The 20,327-nt window shown below is 54.1% G+C and overlaps 1 protein-coding gene across 5 annotated transcripts in view; it reads left to right on the top strand.

Annotated features, from left to right (window-relative positions):
- LOC115086673 (multidrug resistance-associated protein 7-like) overlaps nt 1-20,327 on the top strand; it is a 139,251-nt gene that overhangs the window by 116,981 nt on the left and 1,943 nt on the right. For all 5 annotated transcript variants that reach the window (XM_029592858.1, XM_029592856.1, XM_029592857.1 and 2 more), the window contains 4 exons: nt 3,041-3,294; nt 9,783-9,928; nt 10,062-10,159; nt 15,082-15,194. In XM_029592858.1, the coding sequence (XP_029448718.1) occupies nt 3,041-3,294; nt 9,783-9,928; nt 10,062-10,159; nt 15,082-15,194 (611 nt within the window). The remainder of the gene's footprint in view (nt 1-3,040; nt 3,295-9,782; nt 9,929-10,061; nt 10,160-15,081; nt 15,195-20,327) is intronic.

Raw genomic sequence — 20,327 nt, 5'->3', positions numbered from 1 at the left:
AAGGCAATGACCCGCGGGTCCTGCGTTTATTCCAAAGGGATGAGTTGGACCCCGTTCAGGAGTCTCCAGTTACCCCTTTGGGAACTAAAAAAGGTGACCCCCGTCCTTGCTGGGCTGCGCCCTCCAGCAAGCACCTTTCCTTTTCATCCCATGTTATTGCAATTGTCCAAGGGTTGGCAGAGCCATGGACAAGCTCTACCCTCTCCCTGAGGAGTATTTGGAACTTCTCAAGGTTCCTAAAGTTGATGCGTCGGTCTCGGCGGTCACTAAAAGAACTACTATTCCAGTGATGGGTGGAGCTGCCCTTCGTGACTTACAGGATCGGAAACTCGAGGTTTACCTTAAGAGGATTTTTGAAGTTTCGGCCTTAGGTGTTAGAGCCACAGTCTGTAGCTCCCTGATGCAGCGTGCTGGTCTCTGTTGGGTCCAACAGCTACTTGGCACTCAAGATCTACCTCCGGAGGAAGTGCAGCAAGCAGAATGTCTAGAAGCGGTAATTGCTTATGGAGCGGATGCTTTATATGATCTTCTCCACGTCTTGTCCAGATCTATGGTATCTGCAGTTTCTGCTAGACATCTTCTCTGGCTCCGTAACTGGTCAGCAGAAGGCATGGATGCTCTGGTCCTCCCGTGGCCGACACATCTTCTGCTCTGTGTTTCCACCATGGCCCCTGGTGGGCAAGGTGCTTTGGATAGAAATTCACCAGGGGCTAGTAATTCAGAAGCACCGGAGTGGCCCCGGAGACCATGGTTTGCGGACCTAGTCAACCTTGCGGTGGACGGTCCTCTTCGATTGGCACATATACAGTATCTGCTGCATCAGGGTCCTCTATTTTTTGACCAGGCAGATCGCTTCTGTCTTGCGGCCTGGTTTTTGAGAGGCGCAGATTACGGAGACGGGGCTACCCAGAGCAGGTTATCTCGACACTCCTGAGGGCCAGAAAGACTTCCACTTCCATTTCCTATGTCCGGGTCTGGAAAGTTTTCGAGGTCTGGTGTGATTCCATCCACATATTGCCTCGTAACGCTTCTGTAGTCCAAATCCTCTCCTTTCTGCAGCGAGGCCTTGAGAAGGGTTTGGCTTACAATTCCCTGAGAGTTCAGGTAGATGCCCTTGGTTCTCTCATCCATTTCCTGGACGGGGCTCCTCTTTCATCTCATCCAGACATAGTCCGCTTTTTAAGGAGAGTAAAGCACCTACATCCACTGGTTCGCCGCTTATGTCCCTCCTGGAGCTTAAATTTGGTTCTTCGGATCTTGGACGAGCTACACTCAAAGATTTAACTCTCAAGACAGTCTTCTTGGTGTCTATCTGTTCTGCCCGCAGGATCTCGGAGATCCAAGTGCTGTCATGCAGAGAACCTTTCCTCCGCTTCTTGGACTCGGGAGTATCTTTGAATGCAGTGCTGCCTTTTCTGCCGAAGGTGGTCTCAGCTTTTCATCTGAACCAATCAGTTGAGCTTCCATCTTTTTCTGACGAGGATTCCAAGGAACTTCGGCTTGTTGTTAAACGAACTCTTCTTCGCTACTTGCAACTTACCAATGACTTCCGACTTTCGGATCATCTTTGTCCTCTACAGAGGCCCCAGGAAGAGAAATCCAGCGCCCAAAACTACTATTGCTCGCTGGCTGAAGGCAGCCATTTCTGAAGCGTATATTGCTGCCGGGAAGCATCCTCCGGAAGGCATTAAAGCTCACTCCCTTCGGACTCAAGCCACCTCTTGGGCGGAAACTCAAGCAGTCTCTCCACAAGAGATCTGCAGGGTTGCTACCTGGAAGTTGTTGCACACGTTTGCCCGTCATTATCGTTTGAATCTACAACCTCTGGTTTTTGGCTCGTTTGGCAATCAGGTCATTCGAGCAGGGCTATCTGGGGCCCACCCTACATAGGGAAGCTTTGGTACATCCCACTGTCTGGACTGATCCGGGTACGTACAGGGAAAAGAAAATTATTCCTTACCTGCTAATTTTTGTTGCTGTAGTACCACGGATCAGTCTAGACGCCCACCCTCAGCTTTTTCATGGGTTTTTGGGATTAGCCTCCAGATTATTGAGTAGATTTCAGACTATTTTGTACTGTTTAATGGTTCAGTTTGCAAGTTGTTCTTCTTGATGTTCAACTCAAGTTTTTGTACATTTTATACATGTTTATAGTTGCTTGTTTGATTTTCCATGATCCATCCTCCGTTTTTTCCTCTGGCTTTGATATTCTTAATACTGAAGGAACACAGAGGGCGCACCTGTGTCTGGGAGAGTGCCCTTCAAGTTTTCCTCTGACTCCCTCTGCTGGAATGGGGACATAACCCACTGTCTGGACTGATCCCGTGGTACTACAGGAACGAAAATTAGCAGGTAAGAAATAATTTTCTTTTATAGGGCTCTGGACGGGCGATTGTGTGCAGCATTGGATGCACTGTTACAGGGCTCTGGATGAGCGATGGTGTGCAGCATTGTATGCACGGTTACAGGCCTGTAGACGATTGATTGTGCTGGAATATGCCCAGCACAGGAGACAGGGAGAAACATGGAGACACAGCTCACTAGTACAGGTTACATCCTATCTCGTAGGCCTGGTAGATCCACCCCTTTCCTTACAGGGTCAGGCGACATGGCTGGGCGGATGGTGGCCTCTTGCTGTCTGTGTTGGAAGAAGGTCTGCTACAGTTAGAAGAGAAGAATGAATGCATGCAGTACTCTCTCGTATTCACTTACATTTAAGTCTGCACCCTTTTCATTTGTTTGGCACGGTGCCTGTGCACTAGTATCCTCACCCCATGATCTTCACTGGGCATGACCAACACAGGCACTGGATGAGGACAGGCTTTTGTACTCGCATGCACACCCTGGTCCAGGAAGAAGCGTGTACAGGAAAAGGAAATAGAATGGACTTTCAAAGAGCACTGTGCACATATTTCCTCATTAAAAACATTTTGGCACACAGAGCCCACAAAAAATGAGGGAGCGCTGGCCCCAGGGCAGGAGGTTGGCATCATTTTGAAAGATGACTGAGTGTCCAACTCTGTTAAATGTCCTCTTGCAGGTTGCTCCTGATTGGCCGAGTGAGGGTCATGTGGAGTTCAGAAATGTCGGGCTGGCCTATCGAGCTGGACTCCCCAATGCCCTGGATGGGGTGAACTTCACCATCGCTCCTGGAGAGAAGGTGGGCATCGTGGGCCGAACTGGATCCGGCAAATCCACAATGTTCCTGGCTCTGTTCCGCATGATGGAACTAAACGGAGGGCAGATCCTTATCGACAACGTGGATATCCGGCTGGTCGCCCTGGAGAAGCTCAGGTAGTAGAGCGAGGGGCGTGGGGTTCCTCAGTCCCCGGGGAGAGGCCGTAGCTGAGAAGAGTTGGCGTGCGTGTGGTTTTTGCTGAGCTTTGCGCTGGTGCAGGGAGTTCTCGGGCGTCGTGTGGGGCTCTGACATCTCTCTCACTATCATCTCTGCCATTAGATACGGACCTTGCCCTGACGCACTGAGCAGGCACTGGAGGACGTGTAAATGCCACAGATCCCCCTCACCACTCTGAAGCTCTTTTTCATGCAGTGCTCAGTGCCTCCTTGGAATGGAACAGCACTTGACATAATTCTCTTTCCATCTTTTTTTTGTTTTTACTTTTTTCTGTCTGACCTCACTTTCCTGTTTCAGCCACATCAACCTGGTGAATGATTTAATTACACTCCCTCCCCCTGCACCTTCTGTCACTTTCCTCAGGCTCTGCTCCCTCCCTCCCTCCCTCCCTCCCCCCCCCTGCACCTTCTGTCACCTTCCTCAGGCTCTGCTCCCTCCCTCCCTCCCTCCTGCACCTTCTGTCACCTTCCTCAGGCTCTGCTCCCTCCCTCCCTCCCCCTGCACCTTCTGTCACCTTCCTCAGGCTCTGCTCCCTCCCTCCCCCCTGCACCTTCTGTCACCTTCCTCAGGCTCTGCTCCCTCCCTCCCCCCCCCCCCCCCCTGCACCTTCTGTCACCTTCCTCAAGCTCTGCTCCCTCCCTCCCTCCCCCTGCACCATCTGTCACCTTCCTCAGGCTCTGCTCCCTCCCTCCCTCCCCCTGCACCTTCTGTCACCTTCCTCAGGCTCTGCTCCCTCCCTCCCTCCCCCTGCACCTTCTGTCACCTTCCTCAGGCTCTGCTCCCTCCCTCCCTCCCTCCTCCCCCCCCTGCACCTTCTGTCACCTTCCTCAGGCTCTGCTCCCTCCCTCCCTCCCTCCCCCCCCTGCACCTTCTGTCACCTTCCTCAGGCTCTGCTCCCTCCCTCCCTCCCCCTGCACCATCTGTCACCTTCCTCAGGCTCTGCTCCCTCCCTCCCTCCCTCCCCCTGCACCTTCTGTCACCTTCCTCAGGCTCTGCTCCCTCCCTCCCTCCCTCCCCCTGCACCTTCTGTCACCTTCCTCAGGCTCTGCTCCCTCCCTCCCCTCCCTCCTGCACCTTCTGTCACCTTCCTCAGGCTCTGCTCCCTCCCTCCCCCCTCCTGCACCTTCTGTCACCTTCCTCAGGCTCTGCTCCCTCCCTCCCTCCCCCTGCACCTTCTGTCACCTTCCTCAGGCTCTGCTCCCTCCCTCCCCCCTCCTGCACCTTCTGTCACCTTCCTCAGGCTCTGCTCCCTCCCTCCCTCCCCCCTGCACCTTCTGTCACCTTCCTCAGGCTCTGCTCCCTCCCTCCCCCCTGCACCTTCTGTCACCTTCCTCAGGCTCTGCTCCCTCCCTCCCTCCCTCCTGCACCTTCTGTCACCTTCCTCAGGCTCTGCTCCCTCCCTCCCCCCCTCCTGCACCTTCTGTCACCTTCCTCAGGCTCTGCTCCCTCCCTCCCCCCTCCTGCACCTTCTGTCACCTTCCTCAGGCTCTGCTCCCTCCCTCCCCCCTCCTGCACCTTCTGTCACCTTCCTCAGGCTCTGCTCCCTCCCTCCCCCCCTCCTGCACCTTCTGTCACCTTCCTCAGGCTCTGCTCCCTCCCTCCCTCCCCCCTGCACCTTCTGTCACCTTCCTCAGGCTCCAGCTCCCTCCCTCCCTCCCCCTGCAACCTTCTGTCAACCTTCATCAGGCTCTGCTCCCTCCCTCCCTCCCTCCCCCTGCACCTTCTGTCACCTTCCTCAGGCTCTGCTCCCTCCCTCCCCCTCCCTCCTGCACCTTCTGTCACCTTCCTCAGGCTCTGCACCCTCCCTCCCTCCCTCCTGCACCTTCTGTCACCTTCCTCAGGCTCTGCTCCCTCCCTCCCCCCTCCTGCACCTTCTGTCACCTTCCTCAGGCTCTGCTCCCCCCCCCCCCCTCCTGCACCTTCTGTCACCTTCCTCAGGCTCTGCTCCCTCCCTCCCCCCCTCCTGCACCTTCTGTCACCTTCCTCAGGCTCTGCTCCCTCCCTCCCCCCTCCTGCACCTTCTGTCCACCTTCCTCAGGCTCTGCTCCCTCCCTCCCCCCCTCCTGCACCTTCTGTCACCTTCCTCCGGCCTCTGCTCCCTCCCTCCCTCCCTCCTGCACCTTCTGTCACCTTCCTCAGGCTCTGCTCCCTCCCCTCCCTCCCCTCCTGCACCTTCTGTCACCTTCCTCAGGCTCTGCTCCCTCCCTCCCCCCTCCTGCACCTTCTGTCACCTTCCTCAGGCCTCTGCTCCCTCCCTCCCCCCCCCCTCCTGCACCTTCTGTCACCTTCCTCAGGCTCTGCTCCCCTCCCTCCCCCCTCCTGCACCTTCTGTCACCTTCCTCAGGCTCTCTCCCTCCCTCCCCCCTCCTGCACCTTCTTGTCACCTTCCTCAGGCTCTGCTCCCTCCCTCCCCCTCCTGCACCTTCTGTCACCTTCCCTCAGGCTCTGCTCCCTCCCTCCCCCCTCCTGCACCTTCTGTCACCTTCCTCAGGCTCTGCTCCCTCCCTCCCCCTCCCTCCTGCACCTTCTGTCACCTTCCTCAGGCTCTGCTCCCTCCCTCCCTCCCTCCTGCACCTTCTGTCACCTTCCTCAGGCTCTGCTCCCTCCCTCCCTCCCTCCTGCACCTTCTGTCACCTTCCTCAGGCTCTGCTCCCTCCCTCCCTCCCTCCTGCACCTTCTGTCACCTTCCTCAGGCTCTGCTCCTCCCTCCCCCCCCCCTGCACCTTCTGTCACCTTCCTCAGGCCTCTGCTCCCTCCCTCCCTCCCCCTGCACCTTCTGTCACCTTCCTCAGGCTCTGCTCCCTCCCTCCCTCCCCCTGCACCATCTGTCACCTTCCTCAGGCTCTGCTCCCTCCCTCCCTCCCTCCCCCTGCACCTTCTGTCACCTTCCTCAGGCTCTGCTCCCTCCCTCCCTCCCTCCTGCACCTTCTGTCACCTTCCTCAGGCTCTGCTCCCTCCCTCCCTCCCTCCCCCTGCACCTTCTGTCACCTTCCTCAGGCTCTGCTCCCTCCCTCCCTCCCTCCTGCACCTTCTGTCACCTTCCTCAGGCTCTGCTCCCTCCCTCCCCCCCTCCTGCACCTTCTGTCACCTTCCTCAGGCTCTGCTCCCTCCCTCCCCTCCCCCTGCACCTTCTGTCACCTTCCTCAGGCTCTGCTCCCTCCCTCCCTCCCTCCCCCTGCACCTTCTGTCACCTTCCTCAGGCTCTGCTCCCTCCCTCCCTCCCCTCCTGCACCTTCTGTCACCTTCCTCAGGCTCTGCTCCCTCCCTCCCCCCCTCCTGCACCTTCTGTCACCTTCCTCAGGCTCTGCTCCCTCCCTCCCCCCTCCTGCACCTTCTGTCACCTTCCTCAGGCTCTGGCTCCCTCCCTCCCCCCTCCTGCACCTTCTGTCACCTTCCTCAGGCTCTGCTCCCTCCCTCCCCCCTCCTGCACCTTCTGTCACCTTCCTCAGGCTCTGCTCCCTCCCTCCCTCCCCCTGCACCTTCTGTCACCTTCCTCAGGCTCTGCTCCCTCCCTCCCCCCCTCCTGCACCTTCTGTCACCTTCCTCAGGCTCTGCTCCCTCCCTCCCTCCCCCTGCACCTTCTGTCACCTTCCTCAGGCTCTGCTCCCTCCCTCCCTCCCTCCCCCTGCACCTTCTGTCACCTTCCTCAGGCTCTGCTCCCTCCCTCCCCCCCTCCTGCACCTTCTGTCACCTTCCTCAGGCTCTGCTCCCTCCCTCCCCCCTCCTGCACCTTCTGTCACCTTCCTCAGGCTCTGCTCCCTCCCTCCCCCCTCCTGCACCTTCTGTCACCTTCCTCAGGCTCTGCTCCCTCCCTCCCCCCCTCCTGCACCTTCTGTCACCTTCCTCAGGCTCTGCTCCCTCCCTCCCCCCTCCTGCACCTTCTGTCACCTTCCTCAGGCTCTGCTCCCTCCCTCCCCCCTCCTGCACCTTCTGTCACCTTCCTCAGGCTCTGCTCCCTCCCTCCCTCCCTCCTGCACCTTCTGTCACCTTCCTCAGGCTCTGCTCCCTCCCTCCCTCCCTCCTGCACCTTCTGTCACCTTCCTCAGGCTCTGCTCCCTCCCTCCCTCCCTCCTGCAACCTTCTGTCACCTTCCTCAGGCTCTCCTCCCTCCCTCCCTCCCTCCTGCACCTTCTGTCACCTTCCTCAGGCTCTGCTCCCTCCCTCCCTCCCTCCTGCACCTTCTGTCCCCTTCCTCAGGCTCTGCTTCCCTCCCTCCCTCCCTCCTGCACCTTCTGTCACCTTCCTCAGGCTCTGCTCCCTCCCTCCCTCCCTCCTGCACCTTCTGTCACCTTCCTCAGGCTCTGCTCCCTCCCTCCCTCCCTCCTGCACCTTCTGTCACCTTCCTCAGGCTCTGCTCCCTCCCTCCCTCCCTCCTGCACCTTCTGTCACCTTCCTCAGGCTCTGCTCCCTCCCTCCCCCCTCCTGCACCTTCTGTCACCTTCCTCAGGCTCTGCTCCCTCCCTCCCCCCTCCTGCACCTTCTGTCACCTTCCTCAGGCTCTGCACCCTCCCTCCTCCATCCTGCACCTTCTGTCACCTTCCTCAGGCTCTGCACCCTCCCTCCTCCATCCTGCACCTTCTGTCACCTTCCTCAGGCTCTGCTCCCTCCCTCCCCCTGCACCTTCTGTCACCTTCCTCAGGCTCTGCACCCTCCCTCCCCCCTGCACCTTCTGTCACCTTCCTCAGGCTCTGCTCCCTCCCTCCCTCCCTCCCCCTGCACCTTCTGTCACCTTCCTCAGGCTCTGCTCCCTCCCTCCCTCCCTCCTGCACCTTCTGTCACCTTCCTCAGGCTCTGCTCCCTCCCTCCCTCCCCCTGCACCTTCTGTCACCTTCCTCAGGCTCCGCGCCCTCCCTCCCTCCCCCTGCACCTTCTGTCACCTTCCTCAGGCTCTGCTCCCTCCCTCCTCCCTCCTGCACCTTCTGTCACCTTCCGCAGGCTCTGCTCCCTCCCTCCCTCCCCCTGCACCTTCTGTCACCTTCCTCAGGCTCTGCTCCCTCCCTCCCCCCTCCTGCACCTTCTGTCACCTTCCTCAGGCTCTGCGCCCTCCCTCTCTCCCCCTGCACCTTCTGTCACCTTCCTCAGGCTCTGCTCCCTCCCTCCCCCTGCACCTTCTGTCACCTTCCTCAGGCTCTGCTCCCTCCCTCCCTCCCTCCCCCTGCACCTTCTGTCACCTTCCTCAGGCTCTGCTTCCTCCCCTCCCCTCCCTCCCCCTGCACCTTCTGTCACCTTCCTCAGGCTCTGCTCCCTCCCTCCCTCCCCCTGCACCTTCTGCCACCTTCCTCAGGCTCTGCTCCCTCCCTCCCTCCCCTGCACCTTCTGTCACCTTCCTCAGGCTCTGCTCCCTCCCTCCCTCCCCCCCCTCCCCCTCCCCCTGCACCTTCTGTCACCTTCCTCAGGCTCTGCTCCCCTCCCTCCCTCCCCCTGCACCTTCTGTCACCTTCCTCAGGCTCTGCTCCCTCCCTCCCTCCCCCTGCACCTTCTGTCACCTTCCTCAGGCTCTGCACCCTCCCTCCCTCCTCCCCCTGCACCTTCTGTCACCTTCCTCAGGCTCTGCTCCCTCCCTCCCTCCCCCTGCACCTTCTGTCACCTTCCTCAGGCTCTGCTCCCTCCCTCCCTCCCCCTGCACCTTCTATCACCTTCCTCAGGCTCTGCTCCCTCCCTCCCTCCCTCCTGCACCTTCTGTCACCTTCCTCAGGCTCTGCTCCCTCCCTCCCTCCCCCTGCACCTTCTGTCACCTTCCTCAGGCTCTTGCTCCCTCCCTCCCCCTCCTGCACCTTCTGTCACCTTCCTCAGGCTCTGCTCCCTCCCTCCCCCCCTCCTGCACCTTCTGTCACCTTCCTCAGGCTCTGCTCCCTCCCTCCCTCCCTCCTGCACCTTCTCTCACCTTCCTCAGGCTCTGCTCCCTCCCTCCCTCCCTCCTGCACCTTCTGTCACCTTCCTCAGGCTCTGCTCCCTCCCTCCCCCTGCACCTTCTGTCACCTTCCTCAGGCTCTGCTCCCTCCCTCCCTCCCTCCTGCACCTTCTGTCACCTTCCTCAGGCTCTGCTCCCTCCCTCCCTCCCTCCTGCACCTTCTCTCACCTTCCTCAGGCTCTGCTCCCTCACTCCCTCCCCCTGCACCTTCTCTCACCTTCCTCAGGCTCTGCTCCCTCCCTCCCTCCCTCCCCTGCACCTTCTCTCACCTTCCTCAGGCTCTGTACCCAGGTTTTGCTCTGCTTTCAAGTCTCCTTCCTGCTTTGCAGTTCTTTACATCTTTTGAGCCTGATGAATCTTGCCTGTTATTTGCAGGACTCCATGAAGGATGATTCTCTTATTAAACCAGTCCTGCCTTTCTACCTGTCCTAGCTGAGCAGCCTTGCCCACATCTGACATTTCTGCTCTCACTTTCTCTCTCTCTCTCTCTCTCTCTCTCTCTCTCTCTCTCTGCAGATCCAAACTCGCCATCATCCCCCAGGACCCGTTCCTCTTCAGTGGCTCGGTCCGAGAGAACCTGGACCCTTGGGGTCGGCACGTGGACGTGGAGCTGGAGCAGGTGCTGGAGCAGGTTCACCTGAAGGAGGCGATCACACGGATGGGTAAGTGCCGGGGTGCAGCGACGGGCAGCTCATGTCCTGAGCGCCTCTCTTATCCTCCGGACACCGTCCAGACTCGTTCCAGCCGCCTCCCTGTAATCCCAGTGCTGTGACTGGTCTTCCTGGCTTCTTGCAGGTGGGCTGGACTGCCAGGTGGGGGAGAGAGTGAGGAGCCTCTCCGTGGGGCAGAGACAGCTGCTGTGCCTCGCCAGAGCCCTTCTCACTCAGGGCAAGGTAAGTGCTGGGGCAGGAGGTGGAGCCAGAGGAAACCTGCCCCCTCCCTCGCTCCTCCCCCATGACATCTGCTCTGTCAGATCCAAATATTCTCGGTGCTGCCAAAGTAATTCATAAAGAGAAACATTTCAAACCCGTTTACCCGGGATCTGCCTCCCTCGGCACAGGGACTCGTACCCGGAGGGAGGGAGGGAAACCGTGCATGTGGATTTGATTTTCAGATCTCTGCACAGACGTTTTTAGATTGATAAGCAGGGCTGAAGATTTTCTCTCTTTCACTCCTCTAACAGACCCACCAGATCCGCCTACAAAGGGGACCATACATACACCTCCTTCCAAACTCGCACTCCTCGACGCCACAAAAGATCGGGCGCTCTCCATTGCAGGACCCACAATTTGGAACTCAGTGCCTCCCACTCCACGATTAGAGCCAAACTCACCTATGTTCAAGAAACGATTAAAGGACCTGGCTCTTCCGACAGGCATTCAACTATCTCCCCAGCTTTTCTCCATGTATACCCTATGCCCGCTTTCCGAGCCAGCCGCCGCTGCCCCACACTACTTAATACACTGATAAAGGACTTGTAAATAGTTCCTTCCCTGTCTGTTTCATCTTATCAGCTTTAGTTCTGGGTTAATTTACTCATTCCTCCATCCCTTCAGACTTGCATATTACATTCGCATCTCCAAGTTGTTGCTCCCTGTCTTATTTATTTATTTATTTTATTTAAAGGCTTTTATATACCGATGTTCATGTACTGGTACATATCGCGTCGGTTTACATAGAACCAAAGTTGGAAATTACATCGAACAAGTGGGTACAGATAACAAGGCTAACTTCGTAAGATTAATAGATAAAGCAGAGAACAAGACTTAAAAACTATTACAAATTACAAATCAACATCAAGAAACTTAGTTTACATCATACTTAATAAGCATGAGAGCAGCATAACGTACATCTAACAGGTGAAATCATGAGTTAAATTATGTGATTAAATAGTTACGGTATCAGACAACTAGCAGAAGGCATGGGGGTAACCTGCACAGAGCAGCAGTTACTACCCTTAACAGAAGGCATGGAGGTAACCTGCACAGAGCGGCAGTTACTACCCTTAACAGAAGTCATGGGGTAACCTGCACGGAGCGGCAGTTACTACCCTTAACAGAAGGCATGGGGGTAACCTGCACAGAGCAGCAGTTACTGCCCTTAACAGAAGGCATGGGGTAACCTGCACGGAGCAGCAGTTACTACCCTTAACAGAAGGCATGGGGTAACCTGCACGGAGCGGCAGTTACTACCCTTAACAGAAGGCATGGGGGTAACCTGCACAGAGCAGCAGTTACTACCCTTAACAGAAGGCATGGGGGTAACCTGCACAGAGCAGCAGTTACTACCCTTAACAGAAGGCATGGGGTAACCTGCACGGAGCAGCAGTTACTGCCCTTAACAGAAGGCATGGGGTAACCTGCACGGAGCAGCAGTTACTGCCCTTAACAGAAGGCATGGGGTAACCTGCACGGAGCAGCAGTTACTGCCCTTAACAGAAGGCATGGGGGTAACCTGCAAGGAGCGGCAGTTACTGCCCTTAACAGAAGGCATGGGGGTAACCTGCACAGAGCAGCAGTTACTACCCTTAACAGAAGGCATGGGGTAACCTGCACAGAGCAGCAGTTACTACCCTTAACAGAAGGCATGGGGTAACCTGCACGGAGCAGCAGTTACTGCCCTTAACAGAAGGCATGGGGTAACCTGCAGGGGAGCGGCAGTTACTGCCCTTAACAGAAGGCATGGGGGTAACCTGTATGGAGCAGCAGTTACTACCCTTAACAGAAGGCATGGGGGTAACCTGCACAGAGCAGCAGTTACTACCCTTAACAGAAGGCATGGGGGTAACCTGCACAGAGCAGCAGTTACTACCCTTAACAGAAGGCATGGGGGTAACCTGCACAGAGCAGCAGTTACTACCCTTAACAGAAGGCATGGGGGTAACCTGCAGGGGAGCGGCAGTTACTGCCCTTAACAGAAGGCATGGGGGGTAACCTGCAGGGGAGCGGCAGTTACTGCCCTTAACAGAAGGCATGGGGGTAACCTGCACAGAGCAGCAGTTACTGCCCTTAACAGAAGGCATGGGGGTAACCTGCGAGGAGCAGCAGTTACTGCCCTTAACAGAAGGCATGGGGGTAACCTGCACAGAGCAGCAGTTACTGCCCTTAACAGAAGGCATGGGGGTAACCTGTATGGAGCAGCAGTTACTACCCTTAACAGAAGGCATGGGGGTAACCTGTATGGAGCAGCAGTTACTACCCTTAACAGAAGGCATGGGGGTAACCTGCACAGAGCAGCAGTTACTACCCTTAACAGAAGGCATGGGGGTAACCTGCACAGAGCAGCAGTTACTACCCTTAACAGAAGGCATGAGGGTAACCTGCACAGAGCAGCAGTTACTACCCTTAACAGAAGGCATGGGGGTAACCTGCAGGGGAGCGGCAGTTACTGCCCTTAACAGAAGGCATGGGGGTAACCTGCAGGGGAGCGGCAGTTACTGCCCTTAACAGAAGGCATGGGGGTAACCTGCACAGAGCAGCAGTTACTGCCCTTAACAGAAGGCATGGGGGTAACCTGCGAGGAGCAGCAGTTACTGCCCTTAACAGAAGGCATGGGGGTAACCTGCACAGAGCAGCAGTTACTGCCCTTAACAGAAGGCATGGGGGTAACCTGCAGGGGAGCGGCAGTTACTGCCCTTAACAGAAGGCATGGGGGTAACCTGCAGGGGAGCGGCAGTTACTGCCCTTAACAGAAGGCATGGGGGTAACCTGCAGGGAGCGGCAGTTACTACCCTTAACAGAAGGCATGGGGTAACCTGCAGGGGAGCGGCAGTTACTGCCCTTAACAGAAGGCATGGGGGTAACCTGCAGGGGAGCGGCAGTTACTGCCCTTAACAGAAGGCATGGGGGTAACCTGCAGGGAGCGGCAGTTACTGCCCTTAACAGAAGGCATGGGGGTAACCTGCAGGGGAGCGGCAGTTACTGCCCTTAACAGAAGGCATGGGGGGTAACCTGCAGGGGAGCGGCAGTTACTGCCCTTAACAGAAGGCATGGGGGTAACCTGCAGGGGAGCGGCAGTTACTTCCCTTAACAGAAGGCATGGGGGTAACCTGCAGGGAGCGGCAGTTACTTCCCTTAACAGAAGGCATGGGGGTAACCTGCAGGGAGCGGCAGTTGCTATTTCTAACAGAAGGCTTGGGCAGACTAGATTGACCATTTTGATATTTATCTCTCTTTCACTGTATTACTTTTTTCTTGTATTTCCCCCTAAAGAACATAAGAAATGCCATACTGGGTCAGACCAAGGGTCCATCATGCCCAGCATCCTGTTTCCAACAGAGGCCAATCCAGGCCATAAGAACCTGGCAATTACCCAAACACTAAGAAGATCCCATGCTACTGATGCAATTAATAGCAGTGGCTATTCCTTAAGTAAACTTGATTAATAGCAGGTAATGGACTTCTCCTCCAGGAACTTATCCAATCCTTTTTTAAACACAGCTATACTAACTGCACTAACCACATCCTCTGGCAACAAATTCCAGAGTTTAATTGTGCGTTGAGTAAAAAAGAACTTTCTCCGATTAGTTTTAAATGTGCCCCATGCTAACTTCATGGAGTGTCCCCTAGTCTTTCTATTATCCGAAAGAGTAAATAACCGAGTCACATCTACCCGTTCTAGACCTCTCATGATCTTAAACACCTCTATCATATCCCCCCTCAGTCGTCTCTTCTCCAAGCTGAAAAGTCCCAACCTCTTTAGTCTTTCCTCATAGGGGAGCTGTTCCAGCCCCTTTATCATTTTGGTCGCCCTTCTCTGTACCTTCTCCATCACAACTTATATCTTTTTTGAGATGCAGGCGACCAGAATTGTACACAGTATTCAAGGTGCGGTCTCACCATGGAGCGATACAGAGGCATTATGACATTTTCTGTTTTATTCACCATTCCCTTCCTAATAATTCCTAACATTCTGTTTGCTTTTTTGACTGCCGCAGCACGCTGAGCCGACGATTTCAATGTGTTATCCACTATGACACCTAGATCTTTCTCTCGTCTTCAGTTTTTATCTCTCCCAACTCTCACACTTACTCCATGTTGTCCCTCCTACTCTTTCTTCCTGCCTCTCCCAGCTCTCATACTTGTGCTCTTTCTCCCTCTCTTCCTCTCACACTTGCTCCTTCTTGACCCTCCCTCCTCTCTTCCTACTTCTCCCACCTTTCACACATGTTCCTTTTCCTCCTCCCTTTCCCCTCTCTCCCTTCCTATCTCTCTCAGCTCTCACACGTGTTCCTTTTTCCTCCTCCTTTTTCCCTCTCTCCCTTCCTGTCTCTCTCAGCTCTCACACGTGTTCCTTTTTCCTCCTCCCTTTCCCCCCTCTCCCTTCCTGTCTCTCTCAGCTCTCACACTTGTTCCTTTTTCCTCCTCCCTTTCCCCCCTCTCCCTTCCTGTCTCTCTCAGCTCTCACACTTGTTCCTCTTTCCTCCTCCCTTTCCCCTCTCTCCCTTCCTGTCTCTCTCAGCTCTCACACGTGTTCCTTTTTCCTCCTCCCTTTCCCCCCTCTCCCTTCCTGTCTCTCTCAGCTCTCACACTTGTTCCTCTTTCCTCCTCCCTTTCCCCCCTCTCCCTTCCTGTCTCTCTCAGCTCTCACACTTGTTCCTCTTTCCTCCTCCTTTCCCTCTCTCCCTTCCTGTCTCTCTCAGCTCTCACACTTGTTCCTCTTTCCTCCTTCCTTCCTGTCTCTCTCAGCTCTCACACTTGTTCCTTTTTCCTCCTCCCTTTCCCCTCTCTCCCTTCCTGTCTCTCTCAGCTCTCACACTTGTTCCTTCCCTCCTCTCTCTCCCACCTCTTACAAATGTTGCCTCCTCCCATTGCAGCTTCTTTGCATTGATGAAGCCACGGCCAGCGTGGACCAGAAGACAGACCACCTGCTCCAGCAGACAATTCGTGAGCGCTTTGCAGAGAAGACAGTGCTCACCATCGCTCACAGGTCGGTACCTAGACCGCCCTGAAGTCCTCAAGCACTGCTGGGGCCCTGGGGATTCTTGCTCTGCTCTTCCTAGGGACCTTGTAGTAGCAGCACAGAGGACGGAGCGCTGAGAGGTTTAGCAGTGCACCTGATTCCAGGGAGCTAGAGATGTCAGTGATGCTGGTAGTCTTTGTCTTATACGCAGATTCTGATCATGTGTCTACTGGTACAGGCTCACGGGGGCCTCGCTGAGACAGCTGCCCTCCCACCCAGCACTGGTCCTTGCCCCTGGGTCTGGCAGGCACTCTCCGTATGTCTGGAATTAAAGCCTGCCCCCCTATACAGAGCTGTGGACTCCAGCTGGGAGTAAGTGCCTCTCCTCTCCACTTGCTTCATCCCCCGATTCCTGCAGTCTGTTTTGATGGCCCAGTAAGACCCTGTCTTCCTTCCTGTAACATTCACATGAAAGGTGGGAATGCAAGCTTCGCTTCCCTGTGCGCACAGCAGAGGGCAGCAGCACCCATGGCATCAGACCAAAAGCTTGCAGGGCACAGGGAAATCCGCCAATTTCAGCGCACACTACAAAAAAAAATGAACAGCTGGAGTTCAAAATCATCTCTGATTATATGAAGAATAATTAGCACTTTTCATCCCAATAGGACCCAAATTAAACTATCAATTCTAACACTTCTAAAATAGGGTGCAGCCACCTCAGGGGTGGATAACAACTCATCAGCTTTCAGCTGAGATTAGTTCTTAGGCATAGGGAGATAAAATGACTCATCCCACATTTAGGGCTGGATTTAAGATAATGGCCCCCATAGGGAGAGGATGGGGAGTTTGCTCCCTGGAAATCAAAGGCCAGCAGGGGAAGTCCCAGTTTTTGGGCACCTTCAGAATTTGATGTCCAAGGCAGATGCCTATGTCGCCTCTGTCTAAATCTGGCCTTGCCCACAGTCGCAGATATATCTGTCAGTGACAGGACTGGGATTACGACCAAGCACTACCTGTTAATTTGTCCTCTGCTCTTAGCAGTAACTCTTTATCCAGTCTTCAGAATGAGGACGATATAGACACCTCAGAGACCTGGTGGAAGGAGGAAATCAATGATACAGGGTACAAATTATATCGACATGATAGGGCAGATAAAATTGGTGGAGAGATGGCATTATGTCAAGGATGGCATAGAGGCAAGCAGAATAAAAGTTTTGGAGGAAACGGACTGCACTCTGGAATCCTTATGGATAGAAATTCCAAGGGTACAGGGAAAGAGTATAGTACTGGGGATATATTACCACAGACTACAAAATGCTAACAGAGATCAGACTAGCCAAGAAAATGGGTAAACCAATAATAATGGGAGTCTTCAATTACCTAAGTATTAACTGGGTAAATGTCACATCAGGTCTTACAAGGTTGGTAAAGTTCCTAGATGCCATCAATAACTGCTTCTTGCAGTAGTTTGATCATGGAACCAACCAGAGGAGGAGCCACATCAGATCTCGTTTTTAGTGACACACAGAATCTAGTATAAGAGAGAAAAGTGGTGAATCTGTTTGGCAACAGTGATCATAATATAATTAAATTTGACATAATCACTGGAGGGCTAAGGAAAACTACTGCAGTAGCATTTAACTTTAAAAAGGAAGACTATGATACAATGAGGAAATTAGAGAAAAAAAACTAAAAAAAGTCACAAGATTTAAAAACTTGCAGAAGGCATGCAATACATTTTGTCTGGGTGGTCATCCTTGACACCCAGACAAAATGTATTCCATGCATTAAAAAAGTAGAAGGAAAACCAAATGACTGCTGTCAGGTTTAATAGTAAGTTGAAAGAGTCAATTAAAGCCAAAAACGCATTATTCAAAACATGGAAAGCAGATCCAAATAAGGAAGATCATAAGCACTGGAAAGTTAGTTATAAAAATGTAATTAAACATGCAAAGAGAGAATTTGAAAAGAAGCTTCCCATAGAGGTAAAATTATGTAATACAAAGTTTTTCAAGTACATTCAAAGCAAAGAACCTGAGAGGGAGTCATTTAGGCTGCTAATAACCAAGGGGTGAACAAGGAGATAGCAGAAAAATTAAATGAAATCTTTGCCTCTGTCTTTACTGAGGAGGATGGCATGGTCATACGCACACCAGATACATTTTTTGATGGGGATGGCTCTGAGTGACTAGATGGAATCACTGGGAAACTGGAGGATGTATTAGCTCGAATTGACAGACTAAAGCATAACAAATCACCCGGCCCAGATGGTATTCACCCCAGAGTTCTGAAGGAACTCTAAAATGGAATTGCAGCGCTGTTTCTGGGGATTTGCAATCGATCGTTTATAACAGGCACAGTACCAGAAGACTGAAGGGTGGCCAGTGTGATGCCAGTTTTTAAAAAGGGCTCCAGGGGTGAGCTGAGATCCTGTAGGTCGGTGAGCTTGACATTGGTGCTGGGCAAAATGATCGAAGCTGATCTTTAAAAAAAAACATACTGACCACATAAATAGACCTAGTTTAATGGGGAAGAGTCAACATGGATTTTGCAAAGGGAAATCTTGACTTTCCAATTTACTAGATTTTTTTGGAAGGTGTAAATAAAGATACGGAGAAAGGTGAGCTGGCTAATATAGGGCCGGATTTTTAAAGGGTTACGCGCGTCGGGCCTATTTTCAAAAGGCCCGACGAACTGCGTAAAGCCCTAGGATGCGTGTAAGTCCCGGGGTTTTACTAAAGGGGCGGGAAGGGAGCGGGGTGTGGGCGGAGTGGGTGGGGTGGGGGCGGGGTTAGAGGCTCCGGGCACAGGCGCCATTTGCCGCTGTGCTTGGGATCATGCGCCGGCAGTCGGCTGGCGCAAAAGGTAAATTAAATATTTGGGAGGGGGGAAGGTTAGGGGAAGGGAACGGGGGAAGGCAGCGCGGCTCGGCATGCACAAGGTTTACAATTGTGCACCCCCTTGCTTGCACTTCTTTTAAAATCTACCCCATAGTGAATTTGGATTTTCAGAAGGCATTTGAGAAAGTCCGTCCTGAGAGACTCCTCAGGAAATTAAAAAGTCCTGGGATGGGAGGCAGTGTGCTGATGTGGATAAAAGACCGGAACCAGAGCGTGAGATTAGCGGGAGAGAGAGAGGGGTCATTAGTGGAGTGCCTCAGGGGTCGGCACTGGGACCGGTGCTATTTAGCAATGTTCATAAAGGATCTGGGAAAGGGAACAGTGAGTGAGGTGACCAGACTTGCAGGGAACAAAAAAATGATTCAAAGTTGTAAAAACAGCAGTGGACGGTGAGGAGCTGCAGATGGACCTTGTGAGTCTGGGAGACCGGGCAGCTGAATGGCAGCTGCGATTTAATGCCCGTAGGGAAAAGTGATCCCAATGCTGGTGCACGATGCTGGGCTCTGTGTTGGGAAAAGGAGCTGGCAGTCTGTGTGAACGATACCTTGAAATCTTCAGCTCGGTGTGCGGCGGCCAAAAAGGCAACTGGAATGTTAGGAATTACTAGGAAAGGAGCAGAGCAAAAGGGAGAGCACATCATAAAGCCGAGCGCACCTTGCGTACTGTGTGTGCAGCTCTGGTAAAAGACATAGAGGACACAGAAAAGGTACAGAGAAGGGCAACCAAAGTGATAAAGGGGAGAAACGAGTAAGAAGGGATGTGATGGAGTGGGAGGGAACGGCCCTCAGACCGGGGGCCACGCCATGTTAATTTTGTATCTATATTCCGCCTTTCGGGCACTTAGAGCAGATTACATTCAGCTACCGCAGGTATTTCCCTGTCCCCAGAGGGCTCACACTCTGAGGGGGCAATTTACCAAGCAGTGCTAAGAGTTAATCGTCTGGCAAATGCCTGCTAGCAGTGCTATCGCACGGTGATGAGTCCTGGGGGAATTCTGTGCTACTGCAGAGCGCAGAATATGCACAGAATCCCCCCCTACACAGAATTGCCAAATTCTGCACAGAACATAGCAGAGGAGACCTCGGTATGCCACGAACGGAGTGCGCGAAGAAGAAGGCCCCTATGTGCTGCGAACGGAGTGTGCTCCACTCGCAGCGAAGATAAAGGCCCCGGTGAGAGAGAAAGAGTGTGTGTGTGTGTGTGTGTGTGAGAGGAGAGGGGGAGGGTGTGTGAGAGCATGGGAGGTGAGAGAGCGGGGTGGGGGGATGCTTGAGTGTGGGTTTCAGAGAGAGGGAGCCTATATGAGGAGATTGTGAAGGAGTGTGTATGTGTGTGAGAGATTGGGAGTTCATGTGTATGAAAAAGGGGTCTTGTGTATGTGAGGGTGCTAGCCTGTGTGAAGGGATTGTGTATGTGTGAGAGAGAGCCTGTGTGAAGGGGTGCGTGAGAGAGAGACATAGGTAGCCTGTGTGAGGATGTATGTGTGAGAGAGAAAGGGAGCTTGTGTGGGTGTGTATGCAAGAGAGAGGGCCTTGTATGAGGGGATGTGTGTGTGAGAGAGTGAGGGAGCCTGTATGAGGGAGTGTGTATGTGTGTGAGAGACTGGGAGCTCGTGTGTATGAAAAAGGGATTGTGTGTATGTGAGGGTGCTAGCCTGTGTGAAGGGATTGTGTATGTGTGAGAGAGAGCCTGTGTGAAGGGGTGCGTGAGAGAGAGACATAGGTAGCCTGTGTGAGGATGTATGTGTGAGAGAGAAAGGGAGTTTGTGTGGGTGTGTATGCAAGAGAGAGGGCCTTGTATGAGGGGATGTGTGTGTGAGAGAGTGAGGGAGCCTGTATGAGGGAATGTGTATGTGTGTGAGAGACTGGGAGCTCGTGTGTATGAAAAAGGGGTCGTGTGTATGTGAGGGTGCTAGCCTGTGTGAAGGGATTGTGTATGTGTGAGACAGAGCCTGTGTGAAGGAGTGTGTGTGAGAGAGACATAGGCAGCCTGTGTGAAGGTGTATGGTAAGAGAGAAAGGGAGCTTGTATGGGTGTGTATGCAAGAGAGAGGGAGCCTGTATGAGGGGATGTGTGTGTGTGTGTGAGAGAGTGAGGGAGCCTGTATGAGGGGGGGTGTGTGTGTGTGTGAGAGAGTGAGGGAGCCTGTATGAGGGGGGGTGTGTGTGAGAGAGTGAGGGAGCCTGTGTGAGGGGATGTGTGTGTGTGTATTAGAGAGAGGGAGCATGTGTATGAGAGAGGGAGGGACAGAGGGAGCCCAT

The sequence above is a fragment of the Rhinatrema bivittatum genome, chromosome 3 (genome assembly GCF_901001135.1).
Source record: "Rhinatrema bivittatum chromosome 3, aRhiBiv1.1, whole genome shotgun sequence".
NCBI classification, from domain to species: domain Eukaryota; kingdom Metazoa; phylum Chordata; class Amphibia; order Gymnophiona; family Rhinatrematidae; genus Rhinatrema; species Rhinatrema bivittatum.
Note: the sequence above shows the minus strand (reverse complement) of the source record. Positions and strands in the feature narration are given on the sequence as shown.